Raw genomic sequence first — 21,025 nt, forward strand, 5'->3', positions numbered from 1 at the left:
AATCCTAGATTTACACAGTTCCTGTAGTCTAAAGCCGCAATGAATACAGAAAGAAGCAAAATTCTGTATTTTTTAAAATGCTTCATAAAAATGTAATGTAATGCAATGCAATGCAATGCAATATATATATATATATATATATATATATATATATATACACACACACACACGCACGTACGTACGTACGTACATACATACATACATACATTCGGGATTATACCTTTTAAAGTAAAGAAAGTTACCCGTAGCTGTAAAAGAAAGTCGCTAAAACATAAGACTTTAGGGGGGGGGGGAAAGAAATCTAAGGACTCATTACTAGTATACTGTAGTATTTACAGTGATATGTTACAGAAGGCTAAAGATAGGTACAAGTGCCGACGATTGTATAGGTGTTTGTGTATGTATGAGCAATGCAGAAGCGTTAGCCGATAAATGGGGTGATGTATCAAGCAGTGAAATGGAGCAGTGGAGAAGTTACCCATAACAACTAACCATCTTGTATCTATCATTTTATAAAATGCACTTAACAAATGCTACATGGAAGGTGATTGGTTGCAATGGGCAACTTATCCACTGGCCCACTTCTGCACTCTTTTCATTGCTTGATACATCAACCACAAATCTAACTCTCTCTGCACGTTATATCTGCCGCCCCCCTCCCCCACAGTGCACATGGTTTTGCCTATTACCTAACAAATTTGCTGCTGCGATCAGGTCTGAATTATGCCCTAAGTGAACAAGCACTAACACACGCTTTCTGACATGTGCCTCAAATTCAATAGATTCAGTAGCATCTAAAAGCATTAACGTTGGGTACAGTATATGAAGTTCTATGGCAGCGCTCATTAAGCACATTACTTGATGTTTAAGAAAGCCAGCGTACAACACTTCTGCTGCTATCTACTTCTAAAGTGTCAATTAGATACATATATTTCAATGGAGGTTTCACAGAAATAATTTTCTAAAGATGTCTGGAACATGATGAATGAGGCACAATGTCCATAATTCTAAGAATAAAGGTGGGTACACACTAGTAGATATATCTGCAGATCAATTGATCTGCAGATATATCTATGGACGGATCGGGATGTGCTGTGCATACACACTGCCCGATCCGTCGGGGACGGACGTCATGAACTGGGCGGGCGTGTACACACGCCCCGCCCAGTTCAGCTGTCAGTCACCGCCGGCCGCTGCAGCATGTGTACGGGCGTCGGCCGACCGCCCCGTACACACACAGCGACGCGCCAATATATCGGTAGATATATTGGCCGTCGGCTATGCTGCGCGGCAGACGCGGTACGTCTGTGAACGACGGAGTTCACAGACGTATCGGCCCTACACACTGGCCGACGGTCCCGCGATATATCGGCCGTTCAAGAGAACGGCCGATATATCGACCAGTGTGTACGGGCCTTAAGTGCTTCAATGTCTGTGGTTACCACATTTATGGTATGTTGCTTGTAAACAAATAACATTTTGTACTGAAAACTGAAAATTGTGCAAGAAATTCTTCACTCCTACTTTTCTTTCTATAGTGCACATAACGAACTGTACCTGCAAAGGCTGTGTATAGAGGATCTACACTGTCTAGATAGGTCGGCACCATATGGTCGACAGGTAGAAAAGATTGACAGATGAAAGGTTAACAGGGCCAAAAGGTCGACAAGGACTGGGGAGGGTTAGCCACATTTATATATTTTTCATGTTCTATGACCACCATCAGTAGAATCAAAAGACCCTTGAGGGCTCACTTTGCTTGCCGCGCTTCCAAATCATAGTCCACATGGATCGTAAATCAAGCAAACATTGGGAAAACATGTGAAAACCCCCCAAAAAACATGTGTCGACCATCTGTATATCGACCGCTGCCATGTCAACCTTTTGACCTTAAGCACTATAGACCTTTCATCTGTCAACTGTTGTACATGTCCACCTTTTTTACCATATGGTGTTGATCTAGATCTATGATCCGGATATTGCCTGCATAGATGATACAGGCCTGTGCGTCTTACAGGCAATTCACCTGAAATCATATGAGAACCAGGGACCAGGACGTGTTTGCAGATTTTGTAGCCCATGATGGAAGCAGAATTTCAGTTTTTATTACACACTGCTTTCCAGTCATTACTATCACTAAGAAAAGTTGTTTATCTCCTTTGCCCTGGGTTACAACATAGCTTTGTGTCAGATACACCTATATCCAGAAAGAAGACAACTTCTTATGAAGATATACTTTGCTTCAAACAAAAATAAGTCAGGAAGACAAATAAATTAACTGAGTAAAAGTTACCGGAGGCATGAACAAGCCAATATATTGAAGTCATCTGAAGGTGTAAAATTTCTTCAACAAATGTTCCTTTTCCTCTTGCTGAAAAATCCCCCCAGGTGCATCTAAGATACATTAGTTATGGTGGAGGCTACATTACAGATCACTGGCATGGACTTATGTTCTGTGCGCCAAACATCTCCGTGGATGTAAGTATTAATGACTGATGGAAGACTACCATAAGGACTGCTTTTGGTGTGGGTGTTCCTGCCTCCCATAGTGTTAGAGGGAGCAATAAGTTGGCAAAATAGGAAACAACCTTCTTTACTGATTTATATTCTATAACTATAAGAAACCAATTAAAATCTGTAGACAAAAGACATTTGTCAGTCAGTAGGGAGTGCCCACTCAAACAAGCCACAGACATGTCCCACCCTAACCAGCATAGGTTAAAATAATAGATTCTTTTAATTAAAATGATAACGTATGCTAATGTAATGGGATGATTCCTGATACAGTATGTGTGGGATGCAAGTAGAAACTTCTTTCTATATGTCTGCTATAGCATATACAAGGACTTCCTCGTGTTGGCCAATCTAGTCAAACATGGATGTGATCCAGAGTTCTTTTGATGTGGTGGCACTACAAGTACCAGCCTGCGAGAACCATTAGTTTTAATACAGCTACAGATCTACATACATGTTGTCCAAGCTTGTTAGGGAGATGCAGGCAGTCTTCACATGGTCGTGTAACCCTATAAAGATTTTTGCAGCTTGTGCTTTACAACAGTGCTCCAAAAGGAAAACATAATAATAATAATAATAATAATAATAATACATTATTAAAACGAGATTTATGGTAAGAACTTATAGTTGTTAAATCTCTTTCTGCGAGGTACACTGGGCTCCACAGGGAATGACACTGGGTTGTAGAGTAGGATCTTGATCCGAGGCACCAACAGGCTCAAAGCTTTGACCTTCTTCCCAGAATGCCTAACGCCGCCTCCTCTATAATCCCGCCTCCGTGCACAGGAGCTCAGTTTTTGTTAACCAGTCCAATGCAGTAGCAGGTAAAAGAGACGACAACCGTTAGTAGCCACATACACCACATTCTCACGACAGGAGAAAGTGTCAGCGGCTATGCCATACCAACCCAAAGAAGCTAAGTGCGTCAGGGTGGGCGCCCTGTGGAGCCCAGTGTACCTCGCAGAAAGAGATTTAACAACGGTAAGTACTTACCATAAATCTTGTTTTCTGCTGCGGGGTACACTGGGATCCACAGGAAATTACATTGGGGATGTCCTAAAGCAGTTCCTTATGGGAGGGAACGCACTATAGCGGGCACAAGAACCCGGCATCCAAAGGAAGCATCCTGAGAGGCGGAAGTATCGAAGGCATAGAACCTTATGAACGTGTTCACTGAGGACCATGTAGCCGCCTTGCACAATTGTTCAAGGGTTGTACCACGGCAGGCCGCCCAAGAAGGTCCAACCGACCGAGTAGAATGGGCCTTTATGGTAGCAGGAGCTGGAAGGCCAGCCTGTACATAAAGCATGTGTAATCACCATTCTAATCCATCTGGCCAGGGCCTGCTTGTGAAAACTAAACAGAACAAGAGAGAATCCGACTTCCTGATGGAGGCAGATCTCTTCACGTAGACATGGAGAGCCCGTACCACATCCAAAGACCGCTCTTTGGAAGACAAATCAGGAGAGGCAAAGGCCGGAACTACAATCTCCTGATTAAGGTGGAAAGAAGACACCACTTTAGGTAAATACCCGGGACGAGTTCTAAGAACCGTCCGATCACGGTGAAAAATCAGATATGGCACCTACAAGACAAGGCACCAAAATCCGACACCCTTCTAGCAGAGGCAATAGCCAGAAGAAACAATACCTTAAGAGAAAGCCACTTAAGGTCTGCAGATTCAAGAGGCTCAAACGGAGACCCTTGCAACGCCTCCAAAACCACCGACAAGTCCCAAGGGGCCACAGGCGGGATATGGGGAGGTTGAATCCACAACACACCCTGAGTGAACGTATGTACATCAGGTAAAGTCGCAATTTTTCTCTGGAACCAAGCCGACAAGGCAGAAATATGAACCTTGATGGAGGCCAAACGAAGGCCCAAGTCTAGGCACTGTTGTAGAAAGGCCAAAAGTTTGGCCGCACTAAACTTGTAAGCATCATGATTGTTAGATGCGCACCAAGCAAAGTAAGAATTCCAGACCCTATGGTAAAGCCGAGCAGAAGCCGGTTTCCGGGCCTTCAACATGGTTTGAATGGCCGCCTCAGAAAATCCTTTGGCCTTCAAGACGGAAGCTTCAAGAGCCACGCCGTCAAAGCCAACCTGGCTAAATCCTGATATACACAGGGGCCCTGAACGAGGAGATCTGGGCGCTGTGGAAGTAGAAGAGGACGCTCTATCGAGAGACCCTGAAGGTCTGAGAACCAATGCCGTCTGGGCCACGCGGGAGCGATCAGAAGTAGGATTCCTCCTTCTTGCTTGAACTTCCTTATTACTCTGGGCAGGAGCGACACCAGAGTGAACACGTATGGCAGCTGAAAGTTCCATGTAATTGCCAGTGCGTACACGATTGCTGCTTGAGGATCCCTTGTACTTGCTCCGAAGACCGGAACCTTGTGATTGTGTCGAGACGCCATCAGGTCCATATCTGGAAGACCCCACCTGTCCACGAGGAGTTGAAACACATCTGGATGGAGGCTCCACTCTCCGGCATGTACATCCTGACGACTGAGAAAGTTCGCTTCCCAGTTTAGGACCCACGGAATGAACACTGCCGATATGGCTGGCAGATGGCGTTCCGCCCACTGAAGTATCCGTGATACTTCACTAATTGCCATGTGGCTTCGAGTGCCACCTTGATGATTGATGTATGCCACCGTGGTGGCGTTTTCCGACTGTACTTGAACAGGTCGGTTCTGTATTAAATGCTGGGCCAAGTTCAATGAGTTGAACACCGCCCGCAATTCCAGAATGTTTATCGGGAGGAGAGACTCCTCCTTGGTCCACCGACCCTGAAGGGATTGTTGCTCCAACACGGCGCCCCAACCTCTCAGACTGGCATCAATCGTCAGAGGGACCCAGTTGGAGATCCAAAAGGGACGACCCCTGCTCAATCGTTGGTCCTGAAGCCACCAGGTCAGTGACAAACAGACCTCCGGAGACAAGGAGCTCATTTGAGACCTGATCCAGTGAGGCAGGCCGTCCCACTTGGCAAGAATTAGCTTCTGCAGAGGGCGGGAATGGAATTGAGTGAACTCCACCATGTCGAAAGCAGACACCATGAGACCTAGCACTTGCACTGCCGAATGTATCGACACTTGCGGACGAGATAGGAAGCATCGAATCCTGTCCTGAATCTTCAGGACTTTCTCCTGATACAAGAACAACCACTGGTTGTGAGTGTCCAACAACGCCCCCAGGTGCACCATGCTCTGAGCAGGGACCAGGGAAGCTTTCTTCCAGTTGATGAGCCACCCGTGGGCTTGCAGAAACTGGATAGTCAGATCCAGATGTCGTAGGAGAATTTCTGGGGAATTTGCCAGGATCAACAAGTCGTCCAGGTACGGTAGGATCCTGACCCCTTGACGGTGGAGTACAGCCGTCATTACTGCCATGACTTTGGTGAAAACTCGCAGAGCTGTGGTCAAACCAAAAGGTAACGCCCGAAATTGGTAATGGAGGTTGCCAACCGCAAACCTCAGGTATTGCTGATGCGACAATGCAATGGGAATATGCAGGTAAGCATCCTGTATGTCCAGGGAGACCATATAATCCCCAGGTTTCAATGCCAGAACAATAGAGCGAAGAGTTTCCATACGAAACTTGCGAGACCCTCACAAATTTGTTCAAGGACTTGAGGTTGAGAATGGGCCGTGAGGACCCGTTCGGTTTCGGGACTAGGAAAAGCGGTAAATAGTACCCCTTGCCTCTCTGAGCCAGAGGCAACTGTACTACCACTGCTGCGTTCAGGAAGGACTGTACCACTGAATGAAGAGTTTTTGCCTTCACCTGATAGAAGGGACATCTGTCAGGCAAAATCGATGAGGAGGACGATTCTTGAAGGATACGGTGTAACCTCGAGTGACAAGTTCCCGTACCCAGGCATCGGAAGTGGTCCATTCCTGGGTATACCCTAGAAGTCGGCCCCCCACCCTGGGATCCCCCAGAGGGAGGCACGCCCCGTCATGCGGCAGGCATGTCCATTTTGGAAGCAGGCTGACGGACAGCCCAGGCCCGTTTGGGTTTGCGCTTATTGGGTTTGGAAGTGCGAACCTGTTTCGGGTACGCCTGACCTTTTGCTTTCCCTGAAGTATGAAAGGAGCGAAATTAAGTACTCTTAGCCTTCGGCACTGAAGGAGCAGTACTAGGTAGACATGCTGTTTTAGCTGAAGCTAAGTCAGCCACTATCTTGTTGAGGTCTTCTCCGAAAAGAATGTCTCCCTTAAAAGGGAGTACCTCCAGGGTTTTCTTAGAGTCCAGATCCACAGACCAGGACCGTAACCAGAGAATCCGGCAAGCCAAAATGGACTTGGTAGAAGCCTTGGCTGCCAGAATACCGGCATCAGAAGCCGCCTCATTAATGTAATAAGAAGCTGTGACAATATAAGACAGACATTGTCTAGCATGATCAGAAGCGTTGGAAGGCAACTCCGCCTCCAGCTCCTGAGCCCACGCTTCAACAGCCTCTGCAGCCCATGTAGCTGCAATGGTGTGCCTATGCGCAGCACCAGTTAGGGTGTAAATTGCCCTTAAACAACCCTCCACACGCTTATCCGTCAGTTCTTTCAGAGACGTGACGGTAGTTACCGGCAGAGCTGTGGATACCACCAGCCGCACCAACTGCGAATCTACTGGTGGGGGCGTTTCCCAATTTTTACTTAGCTCCGCTGCGAGGGGGTAGCGAGCCAGCATCTTCTTTTGAGGCGTGAATTTCTTTCCTGGATTTTCCCAGGATTCCTGACGTATTTCAACTAAACGGTCAGAATGAGGTAAAACTTGTTTAACCACTTTCGGACGTTTAAACCTGTCCGGTTTCTTAGGGGCAGCATCAGGCTCCGGGTCATCAGTAATTTGAAGAATGGTCCGGATAGCCTCCAACAAGTCAGGAACATCCACCTGTGAAACAGATTCCCCATCAGAAGTGTCGGGATCAGAATCTGTGGGGTCAGTATAAACGCCATCCTCATCAGATGAGTCGTCTGGGACGTTGGTGGATTGTGAGGAAGGAATGGCCCGCTTAGAGGACCCCTTGGTCTTAGGCGGGCGAGGGTTAGACTTCTGAGTAGTCAGTGATTGGTTCAATTGCTGTAACTGAGCAGACAGTTGATCTGCCCATGGCGGGTTAACCGCGGGGACCATAAGCGGTTGTACCGGCACAGGAGGTCCCATAGGGGGCGTTAGTCTAGTTACCAGCGTATTCAATAGCGTGGAGAAGGTAGCCCAAGGTGGGTCATTTTAAACCCCCGTTGCTACAGTCACACTTGGGGGTAAGAATCCCCCAGAACCTGAACCCTCAGCTGCTATGTTTTCCTCAAATGTGTCTGCAGCGTCACCACCACGCAATGTGGGATCAGCCCCAGCACCATTGCCCTTTGTAGCTGACATATCCGAAAGCTCAATGCAAGGCAACACAGTACAATATCAGCAGCACAATACCTGACAAGAACCCCGTGTGTAGTGTATCAGCACAAATAGGGAATTCAAGAGGTATATCATGACTAAAAATCACAGAGAAAAATACACACTGAGTATATCCTGTGAACTACCTATATTAAATGATAAACCTGACGCACTTAGCCCCCTCAGGTTATAGACTATAGGGATAACAATCTGAGTGAGATACACGAAATGGAGGTCACACAGCAGCTACAGTATATGCACACACACAGTCACATTGTACAATGCAGAAATTATGACATGCAATAAAACTGCACTGGACTAGCAATACAGAGTAGTACTATGTATAGCTATACACTCAATAGATATAACAATTCACAGTAAAGACTGGATGTATATCACAGGGTACTTGTACTATATAACCCTGACTAAATGCACTCTTTCTTAACTAACACTGTCAGCAGACATGTAGAATACTTAAGTGTCCTGTAAAATGCACAGCGCTGACATGCAGGCGGCTTTACAGAGGAGGATTTGCTCAAACAGTCCCAGGATCAGCTCAGCTTGTCCTAATGGCGCCTAAACGCTGACAGGGAGTGAGGGAGAGAGAGATATGCAGCTCCAGGGCGGGAACATTTACTCTAAATGGCGCCCTGGGGCTGGGGGAGGGGCTACAGGTCAAAGCCTTATCCCCTTGCTGGACTTCACCACCGGGTACTGTGGGCTTATATAAACGGTTTATGAGAGAAAACCGACCTGTGCCCTTGGCCTGGTGGTCTAGTGGGGTCCCTGTACTACCACAGTGTCCACGCCAGCGCGCGCGGCCCGCCTCCCACCGGCCGCGCGGGATCGCGATTTACAGCGGGTCCCGCCGGGGGGACCCTCTTACCTCCTCCCTGAGTGCGGCCACGCGATCCAGGAGAACAGCGGTCTTGTGGGTGACTAACAGGAAGAAAACTGGAGCCTCCACTGTAAGTACCCGGCAACCAGGGCGCGGGAGTACACAGCGCCGCTGGGGGAGGTGATGGAGCTGCAGCAGGAGATGTCTGACTGACATCTAACACAAATAGTGCCTCTGCAGCAGCCCTTGAAGTCTTCATTTTTCTTTTAAAAGCTTCTTCTCAGGGCTGCTGGAGCAGCCCTCCTGTTGTATGCCTGCTTACAGCATGGCACCAACTTCAAAGCTGAGCTCCTGTGCACTGAGGCGGGGTTATAGAGGAGGCAGCGCTAGGCATTCTGGGAAGAAGGGCAAAGCTTTGAGCCTGTTGGTGCCTCGGATCAAGATCCTACTCTACACCCCAATGTCATTCCCTGTGGAGCCCAGTGTACCCCGCACAGAAAGTACATATGGCACAAAATAAACGAGACACCCATGCCACCACACTCTGCATGCTGCATCAGTACCTTAAATATGTGTGCCTTTAAGATATGGTGCCCCAGCTCCATAGTCTGTTGCCGATTTAATTTCCCTTCTTGTCGAGAAAACATGAATGCCAGGAGGGCATGGCCGCTTCTATATAAAAGAGAGGAAAGGGATTACATATATCCAGTTTGTGACATTTACAGACTACTAAACAATAATCCATAGCACAAATATAAAAATTGGCTCCTTCTTTTATAACCATAATTCTGGAGGTAAAAGTTGCACACAGTGGTGTAGCAGATGCTGTCACTGGGTAAAGTGAATCATTAAGTATACCTACAATTTCCAATAATTATCTGCCCACCGGGGGCACTGTTCTGTAGAGGTCTGTTGCATGGCGGATATTTCATTTCACTTTGACTAAGCAAGCAGCACTGTCATTCATATATCATATTACACTATACATTCACAGGGAAAAGTAACAGGTTATATTTTCCCATTTAAGACTAATGTCAAATTGATATTTTGAGGATTTTAAAACCAGTTGGCAAATTGTCAAACATGTTTTACTATAGCACTGGGATGGGCAAGTTAACAGAGACCATTTTTACCTCCCAGAACTCACTATGTGGGATTATCCTGATTAAATAGATGCCAGTATACTCATCATGCTGGAAGCTGTAACATTGCTCTACTGATGACAGTGACTCCTCCTTAATGGCCCCCAGAACCCAGCTGGAGCGCCATAATGATTTCCTACATTAGCTCAAAACAGCTACAATAGGAAACATCTTGTGAACTAAAGGGACAAGAGAACTGGTTAAACAGACATGAAACTTCTGAATGTCTTGCTCTCCCAGCCCGTGTCTTCCAATAAAAACAAGATTGGGTTATAATATCACGCTTCTTAAGGCCAATACACACGTGCCGATAAAATGAGTGACGCCGCTCATTTTCCCTCTTCCTGAGCGACGTCGCTCATTTTATCGGCAAGTGTGTATGCAGCCAGCGATGACCGATGCGCGGCACCGCGGGTCGGCAACGATCGTCGCTGTCGCCAGTGCATGCATGCATGCATGCAGGATCTAGACTGTCGTCCACGACCTGCATGCAGGGCTGGCGGAGACGCGACGTAACTGAGCGATATGAGAGGTCATATTGCTCAGTGTGTACAGTCGGCCGCCGACCGGCTGGCCTGGGAGAGCGACATTGTCTAATGTGTACGGACCTTTACAGTATATGAAGGGAGATTTAGCATGGCCATAAGTTTTCTGTTTAATTCTGCACTCTTGGAAACCGTTCTATTACCATGTTAAAATTCAATGTAGGTACCCAGGGGCGGGATGTACTAAGTGGAAAATGCAGTAAACCAGTTTACCACATTTTCCAAATGTACTATCACCTGGCCGGCAGGACAGCGCTGCAGAGAGGTTCGCCAGCTTTTGCTGGCGATACCCCATAGTAGCCTATGGGCTTCTCTCCGCAGCGCTGTGTGAGGGACCGGTAGCGTCTAGTTACCCTTTGTGGAAAGGACCTTTCCCATAAGCCTCTGGGTTCATGTCACAAACTATTTGGAATAGTAACCTGTGGTGAGCGAACGAGACACCAAGCCCGAAGGGCGGCGAGCGAAGCGAGCCCGCAAGGGGACAACGGTGCAAAGATAAAATAAAATAATCTCAGACGAATGGAGAAAGGATAAAACTTTTAGGTGCTGTAAGGGCAGAAGTTATCTACTGCCCTCTCGTGCTGTCACTTCCTGGTCCTGATCATGAAGGGAACATAGACACAACCGTGAGAGATCCGATTGGATCCCACACAGCATGCCCCGTGGCCGGCCCGGTTACCCTGTGCATGTGCAGACTGATTCCCGGGGCCAAATCCCGGAAGTCAGGCTGCCACTGCGCATCGCGGAGGACAGCTCTTATCGGAAGATCTGTCCTCTGTAATGCTGATCACGTATGAAAGTACATATGTGATCAGCACCCCTGGCGCTGGGCGGCGATGTACATTAGTATTCTTATGAACTTTTTGCCTATATCTTTATATAACCAGTCTTTCAATATTTATTTTCATTGCCCTGAAAAATGATACAACAGCACTTTGGTATCTGCAGCTTTATATAGGGAACAATCATTCCTCTGGGCACCACAAATTACACTGCTATGCCTGATGATACACAGAAATGGTTCTATAGTAAGGATGGAAGTCTGATCTGTTTTTTTTTTTTTTAATCTTTCCACTTTTTTGTGTTGCTCAAGAAGATGGCACATTAGCGCTTTCTGTACCTACCATTAACTGGTATGGAAGCCCATCACTCAACGGCTTCTGTTGGCTCATTACAGCCAGCAGTGTAAATGTGGGGGTTCCTAGTACATTTCTGCACATCAGCTGCATGAACACTCCTCACCAATATAACACGGGTGTAGTACGGTATGCCGGTGCTCGGGCTCCCGGCGACCAGCATACCGGCGCCGGGAGCCCGACCGCCGGCATACCGACAGCGTGGTGAGCGCAAAGGAGCCCCTTGCGGGCGCGCTACACTATTTTATTCTCCCACCAGGGGGGTCGTGGACCCCCACGTGGGAGAATAGTTGTCGGTATGCCGGGTTACGGGATTCCGGCGCCGGTATACTGTGCGCCGGGATCCCGACATTCGGCATACAGAAGACCACCCTATAACACTATCCAAGGAGGGAGAGTAGCAAAATTGTTTCAAGGAAGTAAAAAAAATTTTCATAGTACGACTTTATGCCTCTGTTCTCCTAATGTCAGTTAAGGTGCTTATTGTTCTTTGTTGAATGGCTCCACATCTCTTACTGCCTGGATTGGTTTGGTAAACTCTACAATTGAATGATTTATTTATACCATGCAAACATGCCATGCTAAGTTTTATAAAGTATGGCCTCTTTGGCAAACCTCCCGCTTCACCCTAGATCTGGAGTCTTCCGCTAGTTTTTCCTGGGTGTTCCTACCTTCCTATTTGGTTTTCTGTATGATATTTGTGTCTATTATTACACCTGGTTGCGATAATCCACTTATTTTATTTTATTATATTGCTTGGTCTTGGTTGCTTATATTTTGTTTATTTTTGTTCATTTTGAATTGTTATATATTTTTTATGCTATTGATGGATGCACTCTTGTGCATTATTATGTTTTCTGTGGTTTATACCATGTTTTTCTTCTGTTCTTAACAAACCTTCAACAAAAATGCAAGTTCTTGAGTATGGTACAAGAAAAACTGAGAGGAATGGGGATGAGGGAGCTCAGGATAAGTAGGAAAGTTAGAAATGATATAGCCGACAAACTCGCTTTCCAAAATGCAACTGCAGAAACATTGTTAAGAATCATTTGCAAATCTTATCAACTGAGGCACAAATTCTAACTTAAAGTGTCCCTTCTCAGGTTACACCATCCCTTACCCTTACCGTGGCTCACATAGGAACTGCGTGCTCTCTCCATCCGCTCTCCATACGAGCCATTCCCTAAAAGACGGGTGACAAAACATGCGCGTCTTGTCCCTTCTCTTAATTAAGAAGCATGAGAGAAGATCCATACGCTGCTGAAAATCTTTCCAGTTCTGCTCAACATAAACACTGCCGGCATTGATGGCCTGGAAAATCTGCTCATCCGTCATAGGGTGTAATGAGGCCAGAGCCAAGTTCAGAACTGGAAGTGCTTTCTCAAAGGCAGAATTAGACATGAACTTCATATTGCATTGGAGCAGATAAAGCTCAGACACGGATACTGGGACCACTTTATAACTTGAGCTCTTGATTACTAGGTGGCCCTTTTCAAAAAGATCCAAAGTGAGCTTCAGGTAAAGGTAGGACCCCTGGCTCCTTATCACCAAGTGATCACTCAGTTTGTTGAAGCTGGTGGCATCTGTTTTGCCGTTTAAGGAGATATTGTTTGCAATTTCCTGACTTGTGCTATGTCTGTATTGTATATAGGCGCTCAAGTCATTGTATAGGTCTTTGTTCTCTGGAAAATCATCTAAGGAAATCTTGGATGAGGGCAGCGAACTTGTTATTTCCTGGAATTAAAATAAAAACATACACATTTGTGAAATGAGTTGAGAGACAGATAAAAGCCCTTCCAACTGTTGATGAACTACAACTGCCAGCATGCTCCGCCAGCTTCAAATTAGTAGTTCAGCAGCAGCTGTAGTGCCGGAGGCTGCTAAAGCATTGGCCTAGCATTGGCTTATACAATCAGCAGATGGTTAGTTGCTTTTAAGAGATATTTAAAAAAAATGCATCTGTTGGACACCAGGCATATGACAAAACCACTTCACTTCCTCAAACGTTTTTCCATTCCACAAACTGCATTTAGCAAATTGCCTGGCATACAAACACAAGCAAGTAATGTGATCACCAGGATCAACAATGACTTATAGATATTCTGGCAAATGAAGTAGGATTATAAACAAGACACTAATCCAAAAATGAGAGAGAAAAACTGACAGAGCACTGCAGAGAGATCTGTCTGTGGAAAGAATTGTTTTTCTGGAAATACCTAGAGGTCATATCTGTCTGCGTGTGAAATATTTGTTTTAGTTTGCGGTTTAAAATTAAAAATAAAATAAATAAAAAAATTAATCATGGTTTTAAAAAACCTGAGTATCAAACGCTTAATAAACATCTAGTGCGACAGGAACGGCCTCGATGTCATGTATTGAAGGGTATCTTCTCATGAGTTCATCAATGGAAAGGTTAACATGGAGCTATTACGGTTTTTTTTTCTCTTGCCCAAAATTCATCACTTTTAACTCATTTGCTGCTTAGCCTATTTGGCCAGTCACATTCCTACATCAATAATTATAAATGCAATACCCACAAAAATGATACCTAATATTTTTTTCAGATAACTTTGGAATCACTGAGTAATGGTTTGCTTTTATAGCCTCACAAGGCAAAGTCAATATACCCAAAATGGACAAAAGAGGGAGTTACTTACTGAAATGGCGAGAAAGCATACGAAAAGCAAATGAGTCCATTTTGTAGGAAATATGGTAGCTCAACAAGGCATACCATTTAGGAAATTTGACAACCTACTGTCCCCCACCCTCCCTGCATTTAGCAATTTATCAATGCTAGGATGTAGGTGACCTGGGCATCAGGTCCAAATGCCAGAAATTGTAAAGGGAGGACATTTAGCTATGTCATTCCCACCATTTGAACCGCTGCAGTGCTTAGGGCGAGTCCCACATGTCCTTAACAGCAAAAGGGTTAACAAGTGGTGACTGCCCTTTGCCCATGTTCGGAAAAGTCATACAGAATGTGGACCTAGAGGCTGTGTGCTAATAATCAAGGTTAAGAATTAAATGCATATGTTCTGGGTATTACAATAAGAAAAACATTGCTTGTTTTAGTTTTCCCACTCCTCTCTGGAGGTACAAGCAATGTTCCCTAGCTGCAGTATCCCACAGATTCTCATCACATGAGGTTGCTACGGGACATCACTCTGAATCAGAAAACCACAAAAAAAATTCAGAAAGTGCTGTATCTCAATAAACAAATATATCTTGGTTTATAGAAAGGAGAGGGAGAAGAAGCAGAAGAAGAATCAGAAGAATTATTATTTACATAGCGCTCCATCTCAAATAGGACTCAAGGCACTTAACAGATACAATGAACATAATACAGTACAGAAACAATGAAGTACAGAAAAGCTTTTCATAAAGTACAGAGAGCATGGAGATACTAAAGGGACAATAAGAAAATGCTTGAGCAAACATGAAAGTCTTGAGTCTGTTTTTGAAGGATTCTAGAGTGGGGGCCTCGCAAACTGTGCGGGGAAGTGAGTTTCATAGAGTCGGAGCCACATGGCCAAAAGCTCAACCCCCAGATGACTTATGGGAGATTTTAGGTCAGTGCTCTCTAACATTAAATGGGGTTTGAGCTAGTTTCGGAAAATAAAACTGCTGGAAGAGCTACCCCCTCCCCCCAATGCGCGTTCGCAATCCTGTGAAAGTGGGTGTGATGTCACAAAAGTGGGTGTGGTTTCACGAGTGTGGCCTCGCAACAGTAATGCCCCTCTGAGCAGTGCCAGATACAAATAATGCCACCAACAGTGCCAGCTACACAAAAAACGCCCCCCCCCCCCCAGCAGTGCCAGATAAACAAATAATGCCCCCCAGCAGTGCCAGATAAACAAATAATGCCCCCCATCAGTGCCACATAAACAAATAATGCCCCCCAGCAGTGCCACATAAACAAATAATGTCCCCCCAGCAGTGCCAGATACACAAATAATGTCCCCCCAGCAGTGCCAGATACACAAATAATGTCCCCCCAGCAGTGCCAGATACACAAATAATGTCCCCCCAGCAGTGCCAGATACACAAATAATGTCCCACCAGCAGTGCCAAATACACAAATAATGCCCCCCAGCAGTGCCAGATACACAAATAATGCTCCCCAGCAGTGCCAGATACACTAATAATGCCCCCCCCAGCAGTGCCCGATACACAAGTATGCCCCCCCGCAGTGTCAGATAAACAAATAACGTCCCCAGCAGTGCCAGATAAACAAGCTATGCACCCCAGCAGTGCCAGATACACAAGTAATTCCCCCATTAGTGCTAGATACAAGTAGTGCTCACAATTTTTGCCCCCACAGCCCCTGCTCGCTTGTGTGTGTCTGAGGGGAGGAGATGAGAGGCCACTAGCACAGCGCGTGGCGTGCCTCAGTCTCCTGCTCCGTCCACACTGACGTACTGGCGCTGAAGTCTTCAGCCATTTGAAATATGGTGCGGACCGCCAGCCAATCACAGCGAGCTGATTGATCGACGGCCGGCACCATATTAATATGCACCCACTGCCGCCGCAAGCTACTTAAGAAGCGGTGCTGAACAACTGGTTGGCGACCGCTGTTCTAGGTACTGCTAAAAGTCCTTCATCTACAGATCTCAGAACACACTTTAATGATCCAATCTAATTTTACTTCATGTAATTTCATACAATTCTTTTTAGGAGTGCATCCACCCAGAGACTCAGAAATCTAATTTATAAAATCTAAGATAGATGCAAGCACCTTTGGAAAAAATCTGTAAATTAGAACCTCAGCTGATCTAATATCACTTTTCAAATTTAGAAGTACAAGCTTATGTCTACATCAACATGCTTGGACATGTTCAGTTTGTGGGAGTTGGTTTGTAACCTCATTATGACCTCTTTCACATAGAATGTGGGTGGAAGTGTTAAACCAGACAAGAGAAATAATAACAGGTGCAAGGTTGGGCAAAGTTCTACAGTGCAGTTGTAGCAGACCTATATATTCCAACCTATCCAGGACAATGGGCATCGCTGGGCATGTAGCTCTGCAGCTGTTGGCTGGCAGATATAAAGCGGCTGCTACTGACCACTTTTGTAAAAGTGAGTAGAATATTTGGTTTACCTGCAAGTTAGTCCGCACGGTCAAAATAAGCTTTATCCAAGGTGGAAAGGAAGAAATGATTTTACTAATAAAAGAAGCAATGGTGTCACCATAATCAGGCTTGTGGAATTCTGCTTCATTTAAACCATCCACCAAAATGAAGAATTCATCCTCTGGGATTTTTCGCTCTGTGTAAATAACAGGAAAAAAAAATGTCTATACCAACCTGGCCAGAATACAGTGGTTTACAGTAAGAAGTCCTGATTTCATGACGGTACAGGATAAAACGTAACCATGCTGTGCTACTCTTGGAAATGTTTCTATAAAACAAAGATTGACTGACCAAAGGGACACTGGATGGAGAAAGCATCTTATTGGACAACAGTGTGTTCCAGCCACAAACTGACACCATGGGCCCAATTCAGATGTGGCCACAGTTTGCGCTAACCTTAGGCCACTATGAATAAATAGGTCCTAAATATGGACTAAAGAACACCAAATGCTTATATGCTCCACTGCCAACTCTATTGTTGACTGAAACATGGGTTAGCGGACACAATCTTTATGACCACTAAATAATGGCATCAAATATTTCAACACCACTTTAATTATGGATGAAAACAGAAGCAAATTTCCCATGGCTCTAGGCCACCATTCCTACTTTTCCCCGTACCTCGACGAAGATTAGTCATTGGTTCCAGAACTCCTCTTCTAAAAGCGGTCAAAGGGTCTTGTACACAGGATCGCAGGCTAAGCATACTCTGCAGGTGAGGCTCTCTGATAAGAAGTTCCCTGTAAGCGGTCAGCTGGTGTGAGCGGCACAGTAAGGCCGCGATACTATGCACGAACTCTGGCACCAGGCACGTATACGTGTTATCCGCCTGACAGTAATGATACGCAACAACCTGTAGACAAGGAACAAGACAAACAGGTGTTCATGTACACGTATAGAATCACATAGGATCTCCAAGACGGAGAATTCTACTGTAATTGTTCTAAACTAGGTGGTAGTGCTGCGTTAAAAGGCAGGTATGTTCTAACACTATTACAGCAAGCAGACCGCTAGAAATGTCAATGGAGGAGCCCAGAACGCCATGTTAAATGAAAGTTGGGAAAGCTGGGTGTAACAGTGCAAGTACATATACTGCAAAACTCAAGTCAACACTTTTGGGCAGAAGGTTTTCTGAATTCGGTATTATCAGTTTCGCCTCTTTCCAAAATCACATATAACGTTTACCCATTGAATTAAAACTGATCCTTTCAGAATCATGTGGAATTGGGTAATTAAGGTGGGTGCTGCTGTTACTTCTGCACAGTAGTTTTCATAAACTGCAAATGTCTCCTCCAGCACAAGCTATGACATGCCGCTACCTTAGAAGCCAGATGCTTTAGTGAATCGTCCATCAATTTTTGGTGCTCTGGACTTTCCCGGGAACCCTGCATCTTCATGGTGTTCATAGTACCGCACATATTGAGGCTCAGCGGAGATGTCTGAGACAGTGGGATGTCCTGAGTGTGCTCATTACCTGTTTAAATTAGAATAGCAAGTTATTTTAGCCTTGAACTAATTAAAAGGGCATATGCAGCACACCTCAATAGTTACATTGTGCCAGGAAAATCTAATCAGATTTTGCACAATCCTTAAAAAAACACCAAATTACTACATGAGATGGATAACTATAAAATGAACACATTCTTAGATAAAGAAATAGATCGGCCTCACTTTGTGTACAGATTTGGTAGAAAGCGTTTTAGCTATTAAATATCTAAAATAAACGGCCTGTTGCTGTAACCATCAGTTGTGCCAGTAAAAATGGCCCAAAATGGAGTAAGTGTGATTTGTCTTTTGGCAACCAGACATAGTTTCCATGGAGATTCCTTGTTTATGTACAGTGTGAAGTGTTTTCCTGGCAGAGGCTGGTACCTCACCAGCAAAACCTGGTACCTCAGTATTAATGACGGTCAGTAACTCCAGCGAGCTGGAAATACCAGGAGAATGAATACCTGTCTGTATATAGCCCAGGGATGCAGTTTATAACTGGATAATGTCATTTAATCACTTAGGATTCCAGCAAAATGTTTAGGGGGAAATATTCATGTTATGTACAAGGTTGGGTGTAAATCTGGGTACACACGACTAGACGATATGCTCCACGAGTGATATCGTCCATGTTTGCTCTTGAACTCCTATGCAAACGAGATGTGCATACACACTGAACGATATCGCTAACTTTATCATTCAGTGACATCATTCTGCTAGCACCCCACTGAACATGAAGTTTCAGATGATACAGTCAAAACTGACCTGCATGTACAAACGGCAGAAGACCCTGTCAACGACCTGCAGGAGCAAGCATAGTTCACAAAATAGTGCGTACACACTGGACGATATTGTTCAGAAATGTCGTTATCATCCATATCGTTAACAAAAATCGCCTAGTGTGTATGGGGCTTAAGGGTTGAGGTAAGAGTACTATCTTTTATCCAATATGACTCGAAGGGGCAGATTTAACAACAAGTGATATTCTTGTTATTACTCGTTATGTATGTTAAATGGTGCTCCAACCAATCAGCTCCTAATGGTAATTTGTTTGAAAACTGACAGAAGCTTATTGGCTAGAGCACCATTTAACAGAAAAAACACATGAAAGACAACTATTGGGTTAAAGTACACCCCTTACTTTACCACAATAGATGCAGCCATTTTAACGGTTGACTCAATATTCATAAGAATGTAGCTTATCGATAAACTAGGAACTAGTGACATCACCAAGACTATCTGCTACGAATGGTGGTTCAACCCATAAAATGGCTGCTGCCTCTGTAAGAAGGTAAGATTTCAAAAATAACCACACACTGCCACAAGTTGTTTGGCTGCCTGACGAGATCACAAGGGATGAGAATAAGACTGCAAATAATGTATTTACCCAAATATACCCGATTCATTTAAAACAGAAACATTATCCAAGCTGTTCCTCACCACAGACTAAACTCAAAGGTGAAATGTACCCATAAATTATTTACAACATGCTAGAGGCACAGTTTCTTTAATATTAAGAATACATAAACTAGAGAATGGACGTCTCCATGTCCATGGACAACATTTTCTTGACTGTAGACAAACATGTAGAATTCACTTTGATCTGGTCTAGCTGGATAAACTTTAAGACTTCTTCATCATATACTTCGATTTGTTCACCCTGATTACATACTCTTCTCCCTTTTGTTTAGGATTCCCACAGTTACTCAAATTGCATGACCTCTACTGGTGGCCTATTCCGACTATGTATATTACATACATAGGTATGGCAAACATTGTGGGGCAGTTGCAGTGAGTACTGTGCCACGTTGGCGTGGTGCCAATTGCATGCTCAGGAGAGCAAGTTCATGCAATTGCGAACACTACTGGAAAGGGATGGATATATGCCTAGGAAAGCCCCACAATTTGCATATGGTTATGGGTAAATGCAAACACAGGAACAAAATGGTCATCGGCACTAGCAAAATACACGTTATGGTAAGAATTTACCGTTGATAACGGTATTTCTCCTAAGTCAACAGGATCCACAGGATAACAATGGGATATGATGAAGCGACAGAGGATTTGCACCAATCGGTCAAAGCTTTTCCGGCCTCCCAGCATGCAACCATATATCCCCGCCTACTGGCTCAGGCAAATCATTTGTATTCCAAGGATCAAGGCAGGAGCATCATAGATAGCCCTAATCAGGCGATAAGAACACACAGGCACACCCTTCCATACAAGAAAGAAGAGGTTAGTGAGTAAAAGGATCCTCAAGTCCGGTGCGTCAGGGTGGGATCCCTGTGGATCCTGTGGCCGGAACAGGGAGATCAGCCTAAGAACATGCTTCTGAAATCGTCATCCGAAGCCATCTTGCCAGCGTCTGCTTATCAGCAGGCCATCTTCTCTTGTGAAATCCGTAGAGAATGAAGAGAGAAGCTGTCTTTCTGATGACACTGGTACGATCCATGTAGATCCTTAATGCACAGACCACATCCAGCGATGCATCTCCCGCAGAAAGGCCCGGTACCTGGAAAGCCGGGACTACAATTTCTTCATTAAGATGGAATATAGACACCACCATTGGAAGATAATCAGACCTAGTTCTGAGAACTGCTTTATCTGGATAAAAAAAATAAAAAATCAGAAATGGGGAATGCCATGATAATGCCCCTAAATCTGATATTCTTCTAGCTGACGCCATAGCCAGTAGAAAGAGAACTTTAGCTGTCAACCATTTAAAATCCACTTTATTAAGTGGTTCAAATGGGGCAACTTGAAGGGCTTTCAGGACTAGACTTAAGTCCCAAGGCACTGTAAGTGGAACAAAAGGAGGTTGAATGCGCAGCAT

General features: G+C 44.9%; 1 protein-coding gene across 7 annotated transcripts in view; it reads right to left on the bottom strand.

The window, feature by feature from the left end:
- The window catches only part of TANC1 (tetratricopeptide repeat, ankyrin repeat and coiled-coil containing 1), a 426,026-nt gene that overhangs the window by 47,603 nt on the left and 357,398 nt on the right, over positions 1-21,025 (bottom strand). For all 7 annotated transcript variants that reach the window (XM_063933681.1, XM_063933684.1, XM_063933679.1 and 4 more), the window contains 5 exons: positions 18,024-18,178; positions 17,326-17,557; positions 16,674-16,840; positions 12,702-13,309; positions 9,316-9,424 (listed from right to left, as the gene is read on the bottom strand). In XM_063933681.1, coding sequence (XP_063789751.1) covers positions 9,316-9,424; positions 12,702-13,309; positions 16,674-16,840; positions 17,326-17,557; positions 18,024-18,178 — 1,271 coding nt within the window. The remainder of the gene's footprint in view (positions 1-9,315; positions 9,425-12,701; positions 13,310-16,673; positions 16,841-17,325; positions 17,558-18,023; positions 18,179-21,025) is intronic.

Source organism: Pseudophryne corroboree, chromosome 7 (genome assembly GCF_028390025.1).
Source record: "Pseudophryne corroboree isolate aPseCor3 chromosome 7, aPseCor3.hap2, whole genome shotgun sequence".
Classification (NCBI taxonomy): Eukaryota; Metazoa; Chordata; class Amphibia; order Anura; family Myobatrachidae; genus Pseudophryne; species Pseudophryne corroboree.